At 40.2% G+C, this 21,642-nt stretch overlaps 1 protein-coding gene across 3 annotated transcripts in view; it reads right to left on the bottom strand.

Annotated features, from left to right (window-relative positions):
• Positions 1-21,642, bottom strand: part of LOC126234481 (arylsulfatase G-like) — a 113,966-nt gene that overhangs the window by 37,717 nt on the left and 54,607 nt on the right. For all 3 annotated transcript variants that reach the window (XM_049943172.1, XM_049943175.1, XM_049943173.1), the window contains 2 exons: positions 19,596-19,783; positions 14,635-14,810 (listed from right to left, as the gene is read on the bottom strand). In XM_049943172.1, coding sequence (XP_049799129.1) covers positions 14,635-14,810; positions 19,596-19,783 — 364 coding nt within the window. The remainder of the gene's footprint in view (positions 1-14,634; positions 14,811-19,595; positions 19,784-21,642) is intronic.

The raw sequence follows: 21,642 nt of genomic DNA, 5'->3' as shown, positions 1-21,642 counted from the left end.
TGTGCCCTCAGGGGCTCAGCATTTGTTTGCTGGTTATGAGCTTGGCAGCACTGGGGTTCCAGACCTGGGTACTGGTATGCACCTCCGTCGCTGTAATTTCTGAGCATACTTTAATGACCACTGTAAGGCATAGTGGCAAAACATTGTATATCACAGGGAGTGAGGATCTTGGCTTGACTGCCTAGATAATGAGGATGTTAAAAACCTCTATAAACAAGTCCTCACTCTCTAGGTGTGCTGCACACCAATGAATGCATGGCTCTTGAGTTGGAGTGGTTAGTGGGCGACCTCTCGGGAACCTGCCACTCCTTAATTGTATAAGTTTTACCTAGGGATGCAGGGCTCTGTCTAGGTGGTTTTTTATTTCCTTAGCTGCTCGTGGAACTGAGATGGAACCCTCAAAATTTTCTCCTTCTCCCCCAGTGGAATGGGTGGGCTGCTGATGTGTATCAGCACCCAGTCCAACAAGAGGACTTGTGGAGTCCTCCTGACTCAGAGATTTTTTGGAGTACTTATGGTAATAGCAAAAAAACATATGCTGCTGCACAGAATATATTTATAACAGTTAAGAGGAAAGAGGGCACCTTTTGCTGTTGGTTCTCCAGCCTGGTTCCTGACAAGCAAAGAACCTCCAGAAAGCTCAGTGCCTCAGGGAGTATGCAGCAGAAACTGAATAGCACAACACGTTGAACTACATCAAAGGTGTTGTGACATACAGGGATCTGGTTGACATTCCCTGAGGAGAACTGAAAACTGAATGCACCCAAGAAGACACTGTTGATGTGCAAAGAATAACAAAAAGGGTGGATGGTGATCTAGTGAGATCAAACTCATTTGTATTGACTTTCAACACTACAAAACTTCCATAGCATGTCGAGGCAGGTTTTCTTCACCTAAGCTTGCAGTCTTACATACCCAGTCCAATGCACTTTTTTAATGCCAGTGCTTTGGGCACATTAGTTTTGGTTGCAAGGGAAAAGCCAGTTGTGGCCAATGTAATCAGGCTACCCACAACACAGCCTGTTGTTCATCTCATCCAAATGTGTAAACTACTCTGGGGATCACTCTGTCTGAAGTAGGGACTGCAGTTTCTTCCCTGAAGAAAGAGAGATACAGGAAATTAAAACAAGCACATTCTATATGGTAAGGCCAAGAAGATCTGTAGGGCCATGCAGGCCCCCAAGTTTGCTACCCCATTTGCTTCTGTTCTTAAACAGTCATTCCAGAAGACTGTTGTTGCTACACAAATGGAGATTGTTAGTGGCAGCATTACTACCTGTTTTTTTTTCAATGCAATTGTGCTGCTCCAGTTTCTTTGAAGCCCCTACCTCCTCCCAGAGCATCAGAAAATGCCATGGTTGCCAACACTGCAAAGCTCCCTGCCCCTCCAAAGGTTTCGTCTTGTCTACTGTCCAGCACTACCACAATCTGCTCCACAGTTGTCACTTCAAAGCCTTCCCAGACAAAAAAAATCAAAATCCAAGGCAAAGAGCCAGCAACTGATGGGGACAGGAAGTAAGCAGTCTGACAAGGTCAATAATATCACTCTCTCTGACATTTCTCACAATTTGTATTTGGAGACAATGGACCTCGATGTCAGGGCACTGATCTCATCCCAAATGAGCCTCCACCCACTACATGCTTCCCACCCTGGCAGAAATGTAGGATAAAAGTGTAACCCCCTTGATAAATGGCTCCCATACTACAGTGGAATATTAATGGGTTCAGGACACATGTGGAGTAACTGATGCTCATAACACAGGAATTCCCCCTGTGCTTGTGTTTGCAGGAAGCACATTTTAAAGCACCTGATGCCCCTGTACTACCGAGTTATACCCTCCATTGCAATGATGGCCAAGGGAGGGTTTGCTATGTTTGTCAGTAACACACCCTCCATTGCAATGATGGCCAAGGGAGGGTTTGCTATGTTTGTCAGTAACACACACCTCTGCTCTCTTATTGGTTGCTGACCTACAAGCTGCAGCCATTGCAATTCATTTGGGTCAGAAGATCACTATCTGCATATGACACTTACCTCCACAGGATGTGGTGTGCACTAAGATTCTCACAGATCTTATAGAATAATTCCCCTGCCCATTTCTCCTAGTGGGTGAGTTGAAAGCTCATAAATATTATGGACCTCTAACTATACTTGCCCTTGGGGTTACTCTTGAAGGACCTCATGATGTCTCAGGAGCTGTGGATCTTCAAAATAGATGTCAAAATAGCTGGTCCCACTCATTTCTTGACTACTACTGGGTCAGCTTCAGCCATCGACCTCTCTTCCTGTTCTCCAGCCCTTGCATACTCTGCTCAGTGGGAAGCAACTGATGATCTTCATTCCAGTGACCACTTCCTACTGTGGACCCACCTACTATATGGAGCATTACATGAACAGAGTAAGAACTGGTCATAGCAAGCATTTCTGGACTCCATCAACTGTTCTACTTGTTCTACGGAAGAAAGGGAAGCCATCAGCAGGGTTTCCAGCAGACACAGTCGTTTACCAATAGTGGCAGTGTTGAAACAGGAGAATCTCCAGACAATGCCCAGAGGCATCACTCAGATAATGGCAGAGTATTTTGCAACAACTACTGCCAAAGCCAGTCAGGATCTGGCGCTCAACTGCTATCATGTGATTGTAGAGAAGGGCATGTTGGATGTCATATTCAACAATTCTGAGTTGTACAACTGACCTTTCTCCATGTGGGAGCTGGACTTGCACTGTTTGAGACTCCTGATACTGCACCCAGTCATCACCAAATCCAGTACTGCATGCTTTGACTTTTCCCAAGAGTGTCACAGGAAATCCTCCTTGATTGTTTTAATTTGATATGGCAATCAGGCCAGTTTCCCAACTCATGGAAAGAGGCAATTTTGGTGCCTCTCCTCAAACCATGAAAAGACTGCACATGTCCGAGTAGTTACCACAGTGTTACTTAAATAAACCATGTAGGAAAGACTCTGGAGTGAATGGTTACCCATCATCTGGTCAGGATTTTAGAGACCAGGCAACTCCTTAGCCATTCTCAGTGAGGATTCCAGAGATTTCAGTGCACTGTCAACAACCTAACCTCACAAGAGGCAGCTATTCAGCAGGCTTCCCAGAGTAAACATCATTGTCTCTTTATATTCTAAAGTAAGGTGTTTGATACTACCTGAAGACACAGTATTCTTGCACAACTCCATCAGTGGGGCTTTCATGGCCACCTCCCTCATCTGTGTACAGTCTTTCCTGTCTCAGTAGTTATTTTGGTCCCTCGTATGTGACACACTGTTGTATTGTTTTGAGCAGGGGAATGGTGTTCCTCAGGGCAGTGTTTTAAGTGTTACCCTCTTAGTCATAGTCATAAACAGTATCATATCTATGATAAGGAGTCCTGTATAGTGCTACTTATTTGTGGGTGATTTTGCAGTTTTCTGCTCCTCCTCCAGTGTTGCAACAGTGACTCATCAGTCGCAGCCTACAGTTCAGAAGTTAGAGGATTGGGCTGCAATAATGGTTTTCAATTTTCTGCAGATAAATGTGAGTGTGTTCATTTTAATCATTCTCATTGTACTTTTAATTTACTTTACTTGGATAAGAGGGACACCATTCTACATTTCAAAGACTCACTGAGGTTTCTGGGCATCATGTTTTCCACCAAATTGTGATGGCGACCACACCTGAGAGACCTGAAAGCCAGAACTCATAAAGAACTGAATATCTTAAAATGCCTTAGCCACAGGTCTTGTGGAGAGAACAATGTGAGTCTGCTCCAGTTTTATATGACTTTCATGTGATCATAGCTAGACTAAAGATGCACAGTATATGGATCTGTGAGGCTCATTTATCTGAAGATTATTGACCTACCCACCAGTTGGCCAAGGTGCTTATAGGATGTGCCCAATACCCAGTCTATGTGCTGACAGTTGGGAACTGCCACTCACCATATGGTGACAGCTCATCATGGTGCCTCCTCAGTGCTCTGAATTCATCTGTGTACCAAGTTGCATGGCTGACTGTGGAATGCCTTTCCTCCAATTTTCCACAAGTAACAAGGCCAATTGGGATACATATGCAATGAGTGTTGGGGTCACTTGGCATGGAGCAGGTACAACCTTGAATCGAGGGTTTTAACTGAAAATCACCTGTTACCCTGGTTATTGCAGAGGCCCAGAGTGATTTTAGATTTAGTGCTGTACAGGAGAGATTGCACTCCTGTATATGTTTTTAGTACATTGTTTTATGACTTTTTAATTGAGCACTACAACTCTGTAGCTGTATATATGGACAGATATAAACAGGTGGATTCCATCAGTCACTCTGTTGTTTTCCCTGAGCATATCCTCAAGATCTGACTGCCACAAGACTTTACTGTCTTCAACATGCAGTTAGACACAATCTTGCAAGCACTGGAGTAGATGAGATGTGTTTTGAGTGCTAAATTCTGTATCTGTTCCAATTCCCTGAGAGCCCTTTGCTCCCTGCAGTGCTTGTGCCCAGCACATACAGCAGCCCAGTGTGTCCAGGATGCCCTCCTCTGACTACGAAAGCTGGTGAGTGTGTGTGTGTGTGTGGGGGGGGGGGGGGGGGAGGTGTTTCTCCGCTGGGTGCCAGGCCATATGGTTATTGTAGGGAATGAAAAGGTGGATATAGCAGCCAAGGAGACACGTCGTGATCCTCAGTTAGCTCAGCATGCCATCCTCTTGCATGATCTCGCCTTGCTGTTCAGGTACAGATGAGTCAATGACAAGAAGAACAGCTGGAAATGGCAGATAATAAGCTGCATCTTGTTACATCCACAATGCAGCCATGGAGTACCTCCTTCCATCCATGCAGGTGGGACAAGGTCGTCCTCACTTGCCTTTGCATGGGCCACAGACTTATGCTGCATGGCTTCTTCCACCGGCAAGAGGACTCTGCAATGTGTGGTGCTCATGGTGTACAGATCACACTGCACCACATTTTACTAAGACTGTGTTGTCTTTTCAGACCAAAGGTCAGCATCTCACTTACAAACAGATTTGTCATGTTTGCCAAATATACATTTTCAATATTTTGCTTTCAGTAATGAAGCCGCAATTAAGAAAAATTAGGTTAGCATTGTTGTTTTTCAGTATTTTATAAAATATGATGTATATCCTATGTAAAAATCTTTTTTATTGTATATGCCAGTTTCAGCATAAAACAAGCAAGGTTTTGTGGATAGTTACTCACATTAATGTTAAACTTTTAATTGTTAATTTTATAAATTTGGACTGTAGTTGTGTTGTCTTCATTGTTAAAAATGTATAAATAGGACGAGCACAAGGCTCAGAGGTGCTCAGTTGGAGACAGTTTTGAGACGCAACCACTGTATCGCAAGTCTGCGAGGGTTGACTGAAAAGTAATGCCTCCATCTTCATAACTCTTCAACAGTTGGCAGCATTGGTATGTGGCAGGTACTGGCTTGTTCTGTAGCCTCTTCTCTACAGCTCCAGTTAATGGGAAGCCTTAGCATTGAACGGTTGTGTTGTTACAGTGTAAAGTATGGAACCCTGCGCAAATGGTTGGTTAATGCAATTTAAGCAAGGTGCAGGTCATTGAATTCTTGACAGCAGAAGGTGTCACCCCAAAGGAGATTCAACAGAGAATGAAAGCAGTTTATGGTGCATGTGTTGATGTGAGTACTGTGTGCCATTGGGTAAGTAAGTTTAAAGATGTTGAGGCGAGAACATCTGACCTGCGTGAGAAACAAAGAGTTGGACGACCTGTGACAGCAACCACTGAGTGTCACATGCAAAATGTAGACAGACAGATTCAGGATGATCGTCGTATCACTCAGAGAGAAACTGCAAGCACAATCGGCATTTCACAAGAATGTGAGGGTCACATTATTGCTTTGCTTGGCTATTGGAAGATCTGTGCACAATGGGTACCCAGATGCTGACTCTTGAAATGAAAGCACACAGACTTGAAATTTTCCAGGAACTCCTCTCGCATTACAAGAATGAAGACGCACAGTACTCACATCAACACAATCACCATTAACTGCTTCCATTCTGTGATGAATCTCCTTTGGGGTGACACCTTCTGCTGTCAAGAATTCAATGACTGCACGTTGCTTAAATCGCATTGACCGACTGTCTGCGCAGGGTTCCATACTTTTCACTGTAACAACACAACCATTCAATGCTAAGGCTTGCCGCCAACTGGAGCTGTAGAGAAGATGCTACCGAACAAGCCAGTACCTGCCACATACCAATGCACCCAACTGTTGAAGAGTTATGAAGGTAGAGGCATTACTTTTCAGTCAACCCTCATAAAACTATGATAATAGTAATGATCTTTCAATAGTAATTTAGTATCATTACTGAAACACAATCAAATGCTTTTGGTTTTTACCTCTCAGAAAATTTCCCCCGTCTTTAGTTTCTTGCAGCAAAATAATGGAGACATGTCTCTTCTGACAGACCACACAGTTTCTTACATATCAGTTCTTTGTGCAGTAACAAGTAAGTCAAGAAGTTGAGGAGAAGCACATTAAATCTCTCTGTTAGGGCAATAACCTTTATTCAGAAAGGTTTCACCAGTGTCACTATGATCAGAATTAAGTGTGGCATTTCTTGATACATTTTGTCAAATTCTGTTCCTTTTCCTTCATATATGTCGCCTTCCTAACGCATCCAATTTTTGTCAATATTTACATCTCTTCTCATGTGCAAAAGCTTTTTTAATTTGGTGTTGGGGTATTCAGTAAAGACTAAATGCATTTTAGCTTCAGCTAAGGATGGTTCACACAGAATTATCAGAAAATTTTGAGGTGCTTTTTCATATCTGTGTGTATATACAGGGTGTTACAAAAAGGTACGGCCAAACTTTCAGGAAACATTCCTCACACACAAAGAAAGAAAATATGTTAAGTGGACATGTGTCCGGAAACGCTTACTTTCCATGTTAGAGCTCATTTTATTACTTCTCTTCAAATCACATTAATCATGGAATGGAAACACACAGCAACAGAACGTACCAGCGTGACTTCAAACACTTTGTTACAGGAAATGTTCAAAATGTCCTCCGTTAGTGAGGATACATGCATCCACCCTCCATCGCATGGAATCCCTGATGCACTGATGCAGCCCTGGAGAATGGCGTATTGTATCACAGCCGTCCACAATACGAGCACGAAGAGTCTCTACATTTGGTACCGGGGTTGCATAGACAAGAGCTTTCAAATGCCCCCATAAATGAAAGTCAAGAGGGTTGAGGTCAGGAGAGCGTGGAGGCCATAGAATTGGTCCGCCTCTACCAATCCATCGGTCACCGAATCTGTTGTTGAGAAGCGTACGAACACTTCGACTTCAATGTGCAGGAGCTCCATCGTGCATGAACCACATGCTGTGTCGTACTTGTAAAGGCACATGTTCTAGCAGCACAGGTAGAGTATCCCGTATGAAATCATGATAACGCGCTCCATTGAGCGTAGGTGGAAGAACATGGGGCCCAATCAAGACATCACCAACAATTCCTGCCCAAACATTCACAGAAAATCTGTGTTGATGACGTGATTGCACAGTTGCGTGCAGTTTCTCTTCAGCCCACACATGTTGATTGTGAAAATTTACAATTTGATCACATTGGAATGAAGTCTCATCCGTAAAGAGAACATTTGCACTGAAATGAGGATTGACACATTGTTGGATGAACCATGCGCAGAAGTGTACCCGTGGAGGCCAATCAGCTGCTGACAGTGCCTGCACACTCTGTACATGGTACGGAAACAACTGGTTCTCCCGTAGCACTCTTCATACAGTGACGTGGTCAACGGTACCTTGTACAGCAGCAACTTCTCTGACGCTGACATTAGGGTTATCGTCAACTGCACGAAGAATTGCCTCGGCCATTGCAGGTGTCCTCGTCGTTCTAGGTCTTCGCCAGTCGCGAGTCACAGGCTGGAATGTTCCGTGCTCCCTAAGACGCCGATCAATTGCTTCGAGCGTCTTCCTGTTGCGACACCTTCATTCTGGAAATCTGTCTCGATACAAACGTACCGCACCACAGCTATTGTCCTGTGCTAATCCATACATCAAATGGGCATCTGCCAACTCCGCATTTGTAAACATTGCACTGACTGCAAAACCATGTTCCTGATGAACACTAACCTGTTGATGCTACGTACTGATGTGCTTGATGCTAGTACTGTAGAGCAATGAGTCGTATGTCAACACAAGCACCGAAGTCAACATTACCTTCCTTCAATTGGGCCAACTGATGGTGAATCGAGGAAGTACAGTACATGCTGATGAAACTAAAATGAGCTCTAACATGGAAATTAAGCGTTTCCGGACACATATCCACATAACATCTTTTCTTTATTTGTGTGTGAGGAATGTTTCCTGAAAGTTTGGCCGTACTTTTTTGTAACACCCTGTATGTCATGGCCAGACAGGCCACTGCTTATTGGATTGGAAATAAAAATTTTGTTCATTGGACTTTTCTGTAAAGATATTATCAGTTACAATAATGTAATTAACATTAAAAGTGATTAGGAAGAGACTACTTTAGTGCACAAAGAGCAAGTGACAGGCATGATAACAAGGGACAGGCAGTTCTCTGGAAAGAAGGTATTGTAGGATGAGGAAATATCAGGTACAGGGATAAATTTGAATGGGAACGTTATGTTTTTCAATTTATGTTGATATCACCAAATGCAATCTTTTATTTCATGTATGTGTTTTGCTGTCTACGCTTTAGGTATTGTAAAGCAGATTTGAACACAGATGGTTACACTTTGAAGTGGAGTGCAGCAATTTTCAACGGATTGTATAATTTATACAAATGCTTTTGTAATTGTACTAGAAGAGAAAAATAGCGGCAAGCATAATTTCCTCATAATTTACTTATGCAAGTGTTAAGAATGAAATGTGAATGTAGTTTGTCTGCATAACTCACTTGGAATAATGTCTAGTAAACTATTAACAAATATCTACATACAGTGGGGGAACACTGGACAGTGCTGCAGACTTATGGAGGGAGGCTTGGAGCTCTTCAGAGGTAGAATTATGACCCTCAAAATCGTGGAAAGAGTGCTGCTGCAAGAGCAGGGAAACAGCCATACAGGAAGGCATCAAGCAAATGTTACATATCATATTGAACATTTGGGAATAAACACATGAGTGGAAGGAAACAACTAAACAGTTAGTTTGTCAGAATCGTAACAGAAGTGGACACAAAAGGTGGGGGAGTCAGATTTCTGCATCCATATCAGTGCAACAAATCTGTGTGTACTTTTTTTTTGTGATTCTAGATGATGGTACTGAAGGCAAACACCAGTCAATACCAGAAATATTTTTTGAATTTTGGTCAGGTCAATATTATCTCAGCTGCTTTTCTGAAAATTTTCATGTAATTTTATACACAATATGTTACACTTCAATCAAAAGTTTATGGCAAAAAGTTACTTTATTTTCACTGTTACAATTGATGTGTAGTAGCTCTGAACATACAGTCAAAATTGTTTTTTTAGAAATATTTGAAATTAAAAAACACTTGGCACACTTAAAATTTCTATTATTAATTACACAATCTAAACCAATAGAAATTCATTTGTCAAGAAAAACTGTAAATCCTTTGGAATATTGTTGTTACCAGAGTGGGAGAGCAGTAAGCATGCCTCTGATGTGATCAGATGTATTTTTTTAGTTTGGATGAGCAATGTAATTTTGGCTTTGTTAATGTGAAAATTCAAAAGACAGTGTGATATAATAAAATTTAATGCAATAAATCATCATAAGAACAAAAATTCTGCAGAGACATACTTCATAATTATTTAGGACCTAAAATGTGAGAATTTCAGATTCAAGAATCAGACCCATGGACATGAAGAACTGGAGCCAAATATGTGAGAAAAGATAAGTAAAAAGTTTACTGTAAATCTTACTCCCCTCGAATCTTATGATAAGACTTCACCATCATATGATTCTTCAATGTCATCTCAAATTTCTCACACTTTTTGTTGTATGAATTTAATATTCTTTGTGAAGCTACCTTAAAGAATATTAAAATTCCATCTGATATTACCCCATCTTATGGTACAACCATAGTGAACCATTCAGTCATTCTGATGTGTTCAATAAACCATTAAAGAAGATGGACTGCAGAACATCAAACTACGGTAGCCAACAAAAGTTAAGGGACGCAGTAAGCAGACACTGTAGAATTGTTTGGCATTGCTGCTGTAGAATTTCTGAAGTTTTTTTCCCTCCTCAGGATGTTGTCCTTATATTTACACATTATGTATTGCAATAAACTGTGTTGTGCAGTATAAGCATCACTGTAAGTACAGAAATGTGGGTCATGACCATTTCACAGGTATTAACTGTGAACCTGCTATTGTATTAGGAAGTGCCAGAAATATTTAGTGAATAAGCAACAAAATCGAACAATGGAATGAAACAAAGGATTCAGGATTTTTGAACAATAGCATGATTGAAAAGGAGGTGAACTTCATGGACAGTACTGCAACCTGTGCATTGTCATGTGAGAATCCAGAAAAGGAAGAATAGTTGGGTAGTGAATGACAATTAATTATAGCTAAGATACAGTTGTGATATTAATAGAAAGATGGAAACATGTACAAATGAAGAAAGGGGTAAGGTAGGCCAGGTAAAGAACAGAAGACAGCACAAAAAAGAGGTATAGATGTTAAAGAAGATGAAGGAAAAGAAAGAGTTTTTTAGGGCGTTAGTTCTTAGGCATGATGAAAGTATAACAATGTCGGGAAAAGCTACAAGACAATGGCAAGAATGCACAAGAAATATCAGGGACTGAATGACCAGATAAAAACTGCAAAAAATGAACTCACTAACAACAGTGATAGGGTTAAGAAACCAATCAGAAACATTTAAAGAAAGGAATACACAACTCAAACAGTGGTCCTACATTTGTATTTTGTAGTGATTCACAGATAGGATTTCTTAGAAGATATTCACTCAGCAAATTTGAGCTGAAGGTCTCATTATAATCAGTTGCATTTTTACAAGCTTTTACAGGAATATACTCAATTTATTTGTGGCAATTTGACAGACAATTTGATGAACATATTAAAAATGGGAGCCAGAAATATTAAGACCACAGTCAATAAAACTGAATGTACACTGATGATCTCATGTTTAGTCAGAGCATAGTCATTTCATTTCCTAAATCTTTGACCAATTTCTTAGATCAATATTGGTCACACACACAAGCCAATGACAACTCTCACTAGATACCTGCAGAAAATGTGGTAGAAAATCCAGCACAATATGAGATACTTTATTGAGACAATGGATGTGGGTTCCTGTTGTCCTGTCCTGTTGTTATGTCCTAGTTCATGAACCACAGGCAATGTATGAGTGGCCAAGTAAATGGTCCTGACAGTCAGGATACCAGTTACTTTGGAATAAGGGTGGGCATCTCGGACATATTCTGAGTCATGGTCACCTTTGTGCTCAGACAGCAAAGACTACCAAATCCACCGGTTAGTCCCTCAACCGTTAGGGGTAAAACTCAATGGAACCTGGGGCAAATAAGGCTAGCAACCTGCTTCCCTGGTACTTTAAATATGATGCTGACAACAATCAGAGCAAAATGCCTCGGACCTTTGGAGGTGATGGAGTCCCACCTCTAATTGACAAACCAGGGACTCCTAAGATACGACTCGGCGAACGAATGGTAATGAGATGGGGAGCTATTAATATCAATGGGGGCTACTCTGGGAAGATGGTAGAGCTGGCAGAAGCTGCAAGTAAGATGGGGTTGGACGTTTTAGGTGTTAATGACATTTGGTTAAGGGGTGAGAAAGAAGAGGAAGTGGGAGAATGCAAGGTCAACCTGTCAGGAGTCAAAGCAGGAATAGCACAATGGGGTGTAGGGCTTTACATCAGGAAAGAAATGGAACCCAGCGTAGTTGCAATAAGTGGATAGATTTGACAGTGTCTAGCAAGAAAATTAGGATTGTGTCAGTATATTTGCATTGTGAAGGGACAGATCAAGATAAGATGGATAGGTTAGAGTAAAGGACAAGGACAGTGTTCTGCTCATGGGTGATTTTAATGCCAGGATTGGAAATCGAACAGAAGGGTATGAAAAGGTTATGGGTAAACTTGGAGAGGATATGGAGGCCAACAGGAATGGGAAACAACTCTTGGATTTCTGTGCCAGTATGGGCTTAGTAATCACAAAATCCTTTTTTAAACATAAGAACATTCACCGGTATACTTGGGAAGGCAGGGGAACCAGATCTGTCACTGACTATATAATAACAGATCAGAAATTCAGGAAGGCTGTGAGGGACACATGTGTATTCAGGGGATTCTTTGATGACACTGATCACTATTTAATCTGCAGTGAAATTGGTAATGTGAGGCCGAAAGTGCACGAGGTCAGGTCCATATGTAGGAGGATAAGAGTGGAGAAACTTCAGGATAAAGAAATCGGGCACAAGTACATAACAGTGATCTCAGAAAGGTACCTGTTAGTTGAATGTAGTCAATTACAGCCATTGGAAAAGGAATGGACAAGGTACAGGGACACAGTACTAGAAGTGGCTAAAGAATGTCTTGGAACAGTTGTGTGTAAAGGCAGGATGAAGCAAACAGCTTGGTGGAATGACACAGTCAAGGCAGCCTGTAAAAGGAAAAAGAAGGCGTATCAAAAATGGCTACATACTAGAACTCAGGTAGACAGAGAAAGTTATCTTGAAGAAAGAAACAAAGCCAAACAGATAATTGCAACATCCACGAAGAAATCTTGGGAAGACTTTGGAAACAGGATGGAGACTTTGGGTCAAGCTGCTGGAAAACCATTCTGGAGTGTAATTAGCAGTCTTCGAAAGGGAGGTAAGAAGGAAATGACAAGTATTTTGGACAGGTCAGGAAAACTGCTGGTGAATCCTGTTGATGCCTTGGGCAGATGGAGGGAATATTTTGAAGAGTTGCTCAATGTAGGTGAAAATACGATCAGTAATGTTTCAGATTTTGATGTACAATGGGATAGGAATGATGATGGAATTAGGATCACATTTGAGGAAGTGGAGAAAATTGTCAATAGATTGCAGTGCAATAAAGCGGCTGGGGTGAATGAAATTAAGTCAGAACTCATCAAATACAGTGGAATGTCAGGTCTTAAATGGCTACACAGGATAATTGAAATGTCGTGGGAGTCGGGACAGGTTCCATCAGACTGGATGAAAGCAGTAATCACACCAATCTTTAAACATGGAAACAGAAAAGATTGTAACAATTACAAAGGCATCTCGTTAATCAGCGTTGTGGGTAAAATCTTCTCAGGTATTGTTGAAAGGAAAGTGCGAGTATCAGTTGAGGACAAATTGGATGAAAATCGTTGTGGGATTAGGCCTCTTAAAGGTTGTCAGGACCAGATCTTTAGCTTACAGCAAATAATGGAGAAGTGTTACGAGTGGAACAGGGAATTGTAACTATGCTTTATAGATCTAGAAAAGGCATATGACAGGGTTCCTAGGAGGAAGTTATTGTCTGTTCTACAAGATTATGGAATAGTAGGCAAACTTTTGCAAGCAATTAAAGGTCTTTACATAGATAGTCAGGCAGCAGTTAGAGTTGACGGTAAATTGAGTTCACGGTTCAGATTAGTTTCAGGAGTAAGACAAGGTTGCAACCTGTCTCCAGTGTTGATCATATTATTTATGGATCATATGATGAAAACAATAGACTGGCTGGGTGAGATTAAGATATGTGAAAGCAAAATAAGCAGTCTCGCATATGCGGATGACTTAGTTGTGATGGCAGATTCGATTGAAAGTTTGCAAAGTCATATTTCAGAGCTAGATCAGAAATGTAAGGACTATGGTATGAAGATTAGCATCTCCAAAACGAAAGTAATGTCAGTGGGAAAGAGATATAAACGGATTGAGTGCCAAATAGGAGGAACAAAGTTAGAACAGGTGGATGGTTTCAAGTACTTAGGATGCATATTCTCACAGGATGACAACATAGTGAAAGAACTGGAAGTGAGATGTAGCAAAGCTAATGCAGTGAGTGCTCAGCTATGATCTACTCTCTTCTGCAAGAAGGAAGTCAGTACCAAGACTAAGTTATCTGTGCACCATTCAATCTTTCGACCAACTTTGTTGTATGGGAGCGAAAGCTGGGTGGATTCAGGTTACCTTATCAATAAGGTTGAGGTTACGGATATGAAAGTAGCTAAGATGATTGCAGGTACTAGTAGATGGGAACAATGGCAGGAGGGAATGAACTCTATAGATGTAGCAGTCAGGGTGAACAGGCTTAGATGGTGGGGTCATGTTACATGCATGGGAGAAGTAAGGTTACCCAAGAGACTCATGGGTTCATCAGTAGAGGGTAGGAGAAGTCAGGGTAGACCAAGGAGAAGGTACCTGGGTTTGGTTAAAAATTATTTTGAAATAATAGGCTTAACATCAGAAGAGGCACCAATGTTAGCACTGAATAGGGGATAATGGAGGAATTTTATAAGGGGGACTATGCTCCAGACTGAATGATGAAAGGCATAATCAGTCTTAAATGATAATGATGATGATGATGATGATGATGATGATGATATTGAAACGAAACAGTCTGTGCAATTAATTTGACATTTAAAATTATTGATAAATATATGTTGTTCTTTCTTACCTCTATGTATCCTGGCCATAGCACTAAGCTGGGAACTCTGTGACCACCTTCCCAAACAGTTTGTTTTGCAGCACTTCCTCCTCCACCTCCATGCAACACATCTCGCTGCCATGCTCCTACAAAGGGGCCACTTGACCCAGCTAAGTCACATTTTACTTCCCATGGTCCATTGTCACCTAAAGCGAGAACAAATAAATTATAGTTTTCATTTATAACAATGTTGTTAATACTTCAGTAATAGTTTCAACAATTCTGTGAAATTAAGCATTTTACACTGAGAGAAAAGAAAGCAAGTAATGAACAAACTACACCAAAGGAGTAAATTCAAATTCAGAATTGCAAAACATAAAATGTGGATTGTCACAAGATTTGGTACTGGGTGCATTCTTGATTTTGATCTACAATAAAGATCTTTTAAAGGCTTTAAAGGGCCATTCAAAGATTGTAATGTTTGCTGATACTGCAAGCACACAACTGAACGGCCCTAAACTCAACCATAACAGAACACCTATGATGAAAGCTGAACAGGCCAGTAACTGGTTGACAACAAGAAACTTTTCTCACAAAGACTTACATAATGTAATTTATGTGCCAATAAACTGTTGGTGTCATAAACTGACATTAATAGTCATGTACTATATGAAACACTGTATGTAAAATTCCTTGTGGTCCACTTTGATAACAAGCTATAATGAGAGCACACAGATAAATTGATCAAAATGCCCAATCCTCATGGATAATAAATTGGAGTGGCACCAGCATGTGGAAGAGATAACCAAAAGACCCAGTACTGTCTGCTTTGCACTCCTAAAATCTCTTTATAGTATGGAAGTGTGCAACAAAAATATTGTGTTAAGTTGATAACTTGTTACCTTGCATAAACCTCTTTGGGGACCTAGAGATTACATCCCAATACATATAGTCCCTAACTGTATTTGCAGTGAATTAAGTGCGAACTCTGCAAATGCCAACCACAATAGAAGTAAACATAATTTCTTCCATAAGTTTTACTTCCCTAATTAGGGTTCATAATGGTGTTTTACACTCTGGTGCAGAAGTCTATAACATGTTGCCAGGCAAGAAATTTCAAATCCCCAGATATTCAAAAACACAGTAAAGAAATACTTCATTAGCAACTCCCCATACCATTTATCAGAGTATTTGGGCTCAGAGATGTAAATACCGCATCTCTCTAACATTTGTATTAAATAAATCGATTTTGTCAATATTTAGCTAGCATGTAGTGTATTGTGTGAGGTAGAGTTTTGTTTGAAGTATTAATGACAATATTATGAGTGGGACAGATTGCTGCTCACCATATAGAGGAGATGCTGAGTCACAGACAGGCACACCTAAAAACTGCTAAAAATGAGAGCTTTCCACCAAAAGGCCTTCTTCTAAAGTAAACACACACACACACACACACACACACACATATTCATGCAAGCACACTTCACACACACATGACCACTGCCTCTGGCCACAGAGACCAGACTGTGAGTAACTGCGCAGGATGGAAGAAGCAGTCTGAGTGGTAGAGGTAAGGAGGAGGCTGGGTCAGGGAGGAAGAGAGATAGCAGGGCATGCAGTTGGGGACGGTAAAGTGCTGCTTATGGAAGCATGCAAAGATGTGGTGGGGACAGAGTAGGGCAGAGGTGTAGTCGTGAAGTAGTTAGACGAGGGGGGGGGGGGGCTGGGAGTGGAAAAAGGAAGAAGTAGAGGAAAGGAATCAGAAAGAGAAGTAGAGGAGGGAGAGGGAAAGAGAGAGAGACACTAGTGGGTGCACTGGTGGAATAGAATCTCTCTCTCTCTGTCCATCCACCCCCTCCTCTACTTCTCCCATTTTCCACACCCCCCCCCCCCCCCCCCCAACCACCCAACTGCACCAAGCTGTCATACACTGTCCCCATCAGGTCTCTGCATACTCTCACCACCCCTGCTCTGCTATCCCTCCCCCTCCCCACCCCAGCTCCTTCCTTACCTATACCACACAGACTGCGTCTCCCACCATGCAGTCACATGCAGGCTGGACCAGAGACAGTGGTCATGCGAGCATGAGTTGTACTTGTGTTGTCCACTTTAGAAGAAAGCCTTTTGGCTGAAAGTCCACATGTTTAGCAGTCTTTTGGTGTGCCTGTATGTGACTCAACATCTCCCCTATATTCTAAGTGGCAATCTATCCTTTTCATAGTATTTTCATTATTCCATTCTGGATTTTCCATTGTTTGTTTGAAGTAGTAGATAGCAGCTGAGTAGTGTAAGAGAAGAAGTAGAAGCATTTTTCAAAGCAGTTGCTTTTTATTTTCCCTAATATACATATATAAAGTAATCTATAAGTAATTATCAGTACTTCTAGATGTAATTATCAGTGTGAGTAGTTAGCACTAGTCATAATTTGTTGTTAGTATATTTTACAGAAGTAGCCAACAGGGGTAGTCATAAATTTTGAATTATCATCTTGAACAAATAAAGTCAGGTAGTTAATTTTTTGTTTATTTGCACATACATGTCTGCAGTCTTGGTACAAAAGGAAATCCACAAGCCAAATTACCACAACATCCTCCTAGAGGAACCCAAACAAAATGGCACCAACTATCTCCAATTTAACAATAAATTATGCAATTTTGTTCTTACTATGCCAGTGGTGAGCTATCGTTCTATGGCACAGTAAATTCAATATGTACCAGAACTGCAGGTATAATTATGTGACTCTATCTTCTCAAGCTGCTGTTGGTTGGAAGGGTCCATATGGCACAGGCTGTGAAGCAGTCATTGAAATGAAGGATATCATGTTTGGCATCATGTTCAGCAAGACATCTTGACATAGAATTTTTGTGGTTTTCCTAAATCAGTACCAGGGAAAAGTGGGGGTAGTACCAGTGAAAAGCCACAGACAGTATCCAGACCCAGCTTTGTCCAACTCAGTCTTGTGCTGTATCTCTAATGACGTTGTCATTGACAAGTCATTAAGCTTTATTCATTCTGTCTCTAAGACAGATCAACAATACAGCTCAAAATATGATGGCCACCTTCAGTTCCAGAGACAATGTTGCAATTACTATACGAGCTTCAACAAACTCAAATGAGCAATTCGTGAAATCTGCACACTACCTGAATGCTGCTGGAGAGAAACCAGCTTTGAAGCATGCACAGTATATGATGAAGCCAGCTGGGATCTCTTTACTTCCTCTCTTGCCTTGCCATCTGCTTCCTTAAATTCATTTTATTTTCATTTATGCCTAATTATCATTAACATGCAAGAGAAAGGGTGGCCCTCAGTCTTAAGGATTATAGCACCAGGTCTAATTTTGTGCTTGGTTTTGTTCATATAATCAATTTCCAAATTTATTTTCACCATTCCTAGTTAATACCTTTTGTTATAGGTCAAAATCAGTAATTGTTTTGCAACTTAGATTCTATTGTTGACTTATAAACAAATATAAATTCTATATCTAAAAACAAAGATGATGTGACTTACCAAATGAAAGTGCTGGCGGGTCGACAGACACACAAACAAACACAAACATACACACAAAATTCAAGCTTTCGCAACAAACTGTTGCCTCATCAGGGAAGAGGGAAGGAGAGGGAAAGACGAAAGGATGTGGGTTTTAAGGGAGAGGGTAAGGAGTCATTCCAATCCCAGGAGCGGTCTTTCCGCTCCCGGGATTGGAATGACTCCCTACCCTCTCCCTTAAAACCCACATCCTTTCGTCTTTCCCTCTCCTTCCCTCTTTCCTGATGAGGCAACAGTTTGTTGCGAAAGCTTGAATTTTGTGTGTATGTTTGTGTTTGTTTGTGTGTCTGTCGACCTGCCAGCACTTTCATTTGGTAATTCACATCATCTTTGTTTTTAGATATATATTTCCTACGTGGAATGTTTCCCTCTATTATAACCAAATATAAATTCTGTAATAATTAAATACATTTGGAAGAAGAACTACAAGGATTCTTAAAGTATTTATGTGGCTCTAATTGAAAACATATTAGCAAAGTCAGCCCTTAATTAAGTCCAAAATAATTACCATGTTTGTCAACAGTATTGTTTGTATAACTATATCTGTTAATTTCATTATTTAAACAAATAATTTGGCCTGACCTTTGTGGTAGAAGAAAATGTTAAAAATAAGTTTTTTTTATGTATTCAGTTAATTGAATGAGCTATGTTTTCATTGTAATTTCTGTAACTTAAACATCAAACAATGTATAGTTTCAGTGCCATTTTGAGAGGATATATAATGGACTGATTTTTGGTCCTGAGACAGTCAGTTCATGGCCAATTTTTAGAGGGGAATCGTGTACTGTTTCAAGTAACAACAATGCATCAACTTAACAGTGGAAAATGTGTAACACAAATAGGCCATGTGTTAGATCAAGTAATGACAATGTCTGTTCAATTTATTTGAGTAATAGCATCACACTTACCTTATTATTCTGCAAGAACTGTGAAATGTGTGGTTAGGTTTTTACTGCTCACAGATGTTCAACAGCAAACTATGGTAGCAATATGCTGATGTTTGCCTGCAACCTATTAATGAAGCTTATCAACATTTCCCAATAGCAAACAGGCCATATAATTGTGTAATATTGGGGGGTTGTGAAAAATGAAAGTAAAGAACTGTGAAACGTAATTGTGCAACTATCGGCTACGTTATTTACAGTAGTCAGTGTTGAACTTCCACCCCCCTCCCCCCCCCCCCATTTTTTCATGTCACAAGGAGACACCATTTCTTCCCAATTACACATGTCTCTCAAAGTCAACAGAGCTGTTCTGGTGAACTGGTTGTAATGTGGAGTTTGGCTTCTCCACAGACTCAGGCTTATTGCAAGAGTAGGGATCAATAATCCTCCCCATAGGCATTCTCTTAAATTGCTGGTCATAAAACTAGAAACCTTTCCATGAGTCTGAAGAATTAATCTCAAAGACAATTTCATTTTGTTGTTTGGGTTGGAGGACTTACTCAGAATCCAAATCAGGTTATTTTTACTATATCTCATAGCTGTTCTCACAATTTTTCCAATGAGCCAATCCATCTCAAACAAGGTATCAGCAAATATGCCTTTTCCAGTAATATTTTCAAATGTAGGGCCATGAGCCAATGGTACATGTATGTGTGACAATGCAACATACATGAAGAAAGGCTCCTTCCTGTAATGAGAGAAAGATTATGTAGGACATTCATCAGCCTCCCTTGAGAAACATGAAATAATAAACATTTATTCACATGATTTTAAATAAATGAAAATATATACTCTGCTCATTTTACAAATTTAAAGTAAGAAAGAATCACAGTTGCACCAACAGTCTAAAATTTCTTGCATTGAATGATTAACAAGAGACACACTTTTTTGCTTTATTTCTTGTCTCATAAATTTCAATTACAGACATATTGTCTTTTCTACATTTTTCTTGGCTTATTGTTAATTTAAAGGAGAAAATTTTGTTAGAACTGAAATCTACTGACTTAGCTGCTCAACTGGCAAAGAAAACAATCAGGTAGGAAATCAATGCTATTTTTATTATCATTTTCTATGATGGACCCCATTAGTCTCTTATAATTATCTTAGGATCCCAAAAAATATGTCTGTCAGATGTAGGTGTATGATACCTTCAGTACAAAAGTGTAAAATGTACTTTCTTGTAAACCACATACACTGATTTCAATATGATTGTGATATTAAGCTCTAATTTCATTCCCCGTACTTGTTGCTGATGGGATGTTAAGCAATGTTCTTCCTTCCTTCTCTAGTGAATTTTAAAAGTCCATTAGTCACTAAACTTTAGAGCAAATTATAAATTATATGGAATAAGACAAATGTATGTTTCTAAGCTAATTTATGTTTGAAAAGCAGAATTTTTTTGAGTAATCAGTCTTCTGACTAGCGTGATGTGCCCAGCGCGAATTCCTCTCCTGTGGCAACCATCTCAGCTACCTACATCCTCAATTATTTGCTGGATGTCTTCTAATCTCTGTCTTCCCCTACAGTTTTTAACCTCTACTCAGTGTTTTTCGTATACTCCTTCCCTCGGCGATTATTCACAGAAATTACTCGTTCCTTACCTTATCAGTCCACCTAATCTTCAACATTCTTCTGTAGCACTACATCTCATATTCTTTGATTCTCTACTTTCTGGTTTCCACACAGTCTATGTTTCACTACCATACATACAATGCTGTGCTCTCAGATATTTCATCCCCAAACTGAGGCCTACATTTGGTTCTAGCTCACTTCTCTTGGCCTGGAATACCATTTTTGCCAGTGCTAGTCGGCTTATTTCCTTTTTGCTCTATCTGTAATGGGTTATTTTGCTGCCTAGATAGCAGAATTCCTTGACTTCATCTACTTTGTGCTCCCCAATTCTGAGGTTAAGTTTCACATTGTTCTCATTTCTGCTATTTCTCATTGCTTTCATCTTGTTTTGATTTACTCTGACTCCATGTTCTCTACCCATTAAAATGTTCATTCTGTTCAACATTTCCTGTAATTCTTCTTCACCTTCACTGAGGATAGCAGTGTCATCAGTGAACCTTATCACTGATATCCTTTCAGTTTGAATTTTAATCCTGCTCTTGTATCTTTCTTTTATTTCTGTTATTGCTACTTTGATGTATAAATTGAACAGTAGGTGCAAAAAACTACATCCCTGTCTTACATCCTTTCCAGTTCAAGCACTTCATTCTTGGCCACCCACTCTTACTGTTCCCTCTTGGTTCTTGTATATATTATATATGATGCATCTTTTCCTATAGCTTACCCCTATTTTTCTCAGAATTTTGAACATCTTGCACCATTTTACAGTGTTGAACACTTTTTCCAGGTTGACAGATCCTGTGAATGTGTCTTGATTTTTCTTCAGTCTTGCTTCCATTATGAAACACAATGTCACAACTACCTCTCTGGTGTCTTTGCCTTTCCTAAAACCAAACTGATTGTCATATAACAGATCCTCAATTTTATTTTCCATTCTTCTGAATATCAACAACCTGGATGCATGAGCTGTTAATC

Source organism: Schistocerca nitens, chromosome 2 (assembly GCF_023898315.1).
Source record: "Schistocerca nitens isolate TAMUIC-IGC-003100 chromosome 2, iqSchNite1.1, whole genome shotgun sequence".
Taxonomy (NCBI): Eukaryota; Metazoa; Arthropoda; class Insecta; order Orthoptera; family Acrididae; genus Schistocerca; species Schistocerca nitens.
The sequence above is the reverse complement of the archived record's forward strand: the minus strand, read 5'-3'. Positions and strand labels throughout refer to the sequence as shown.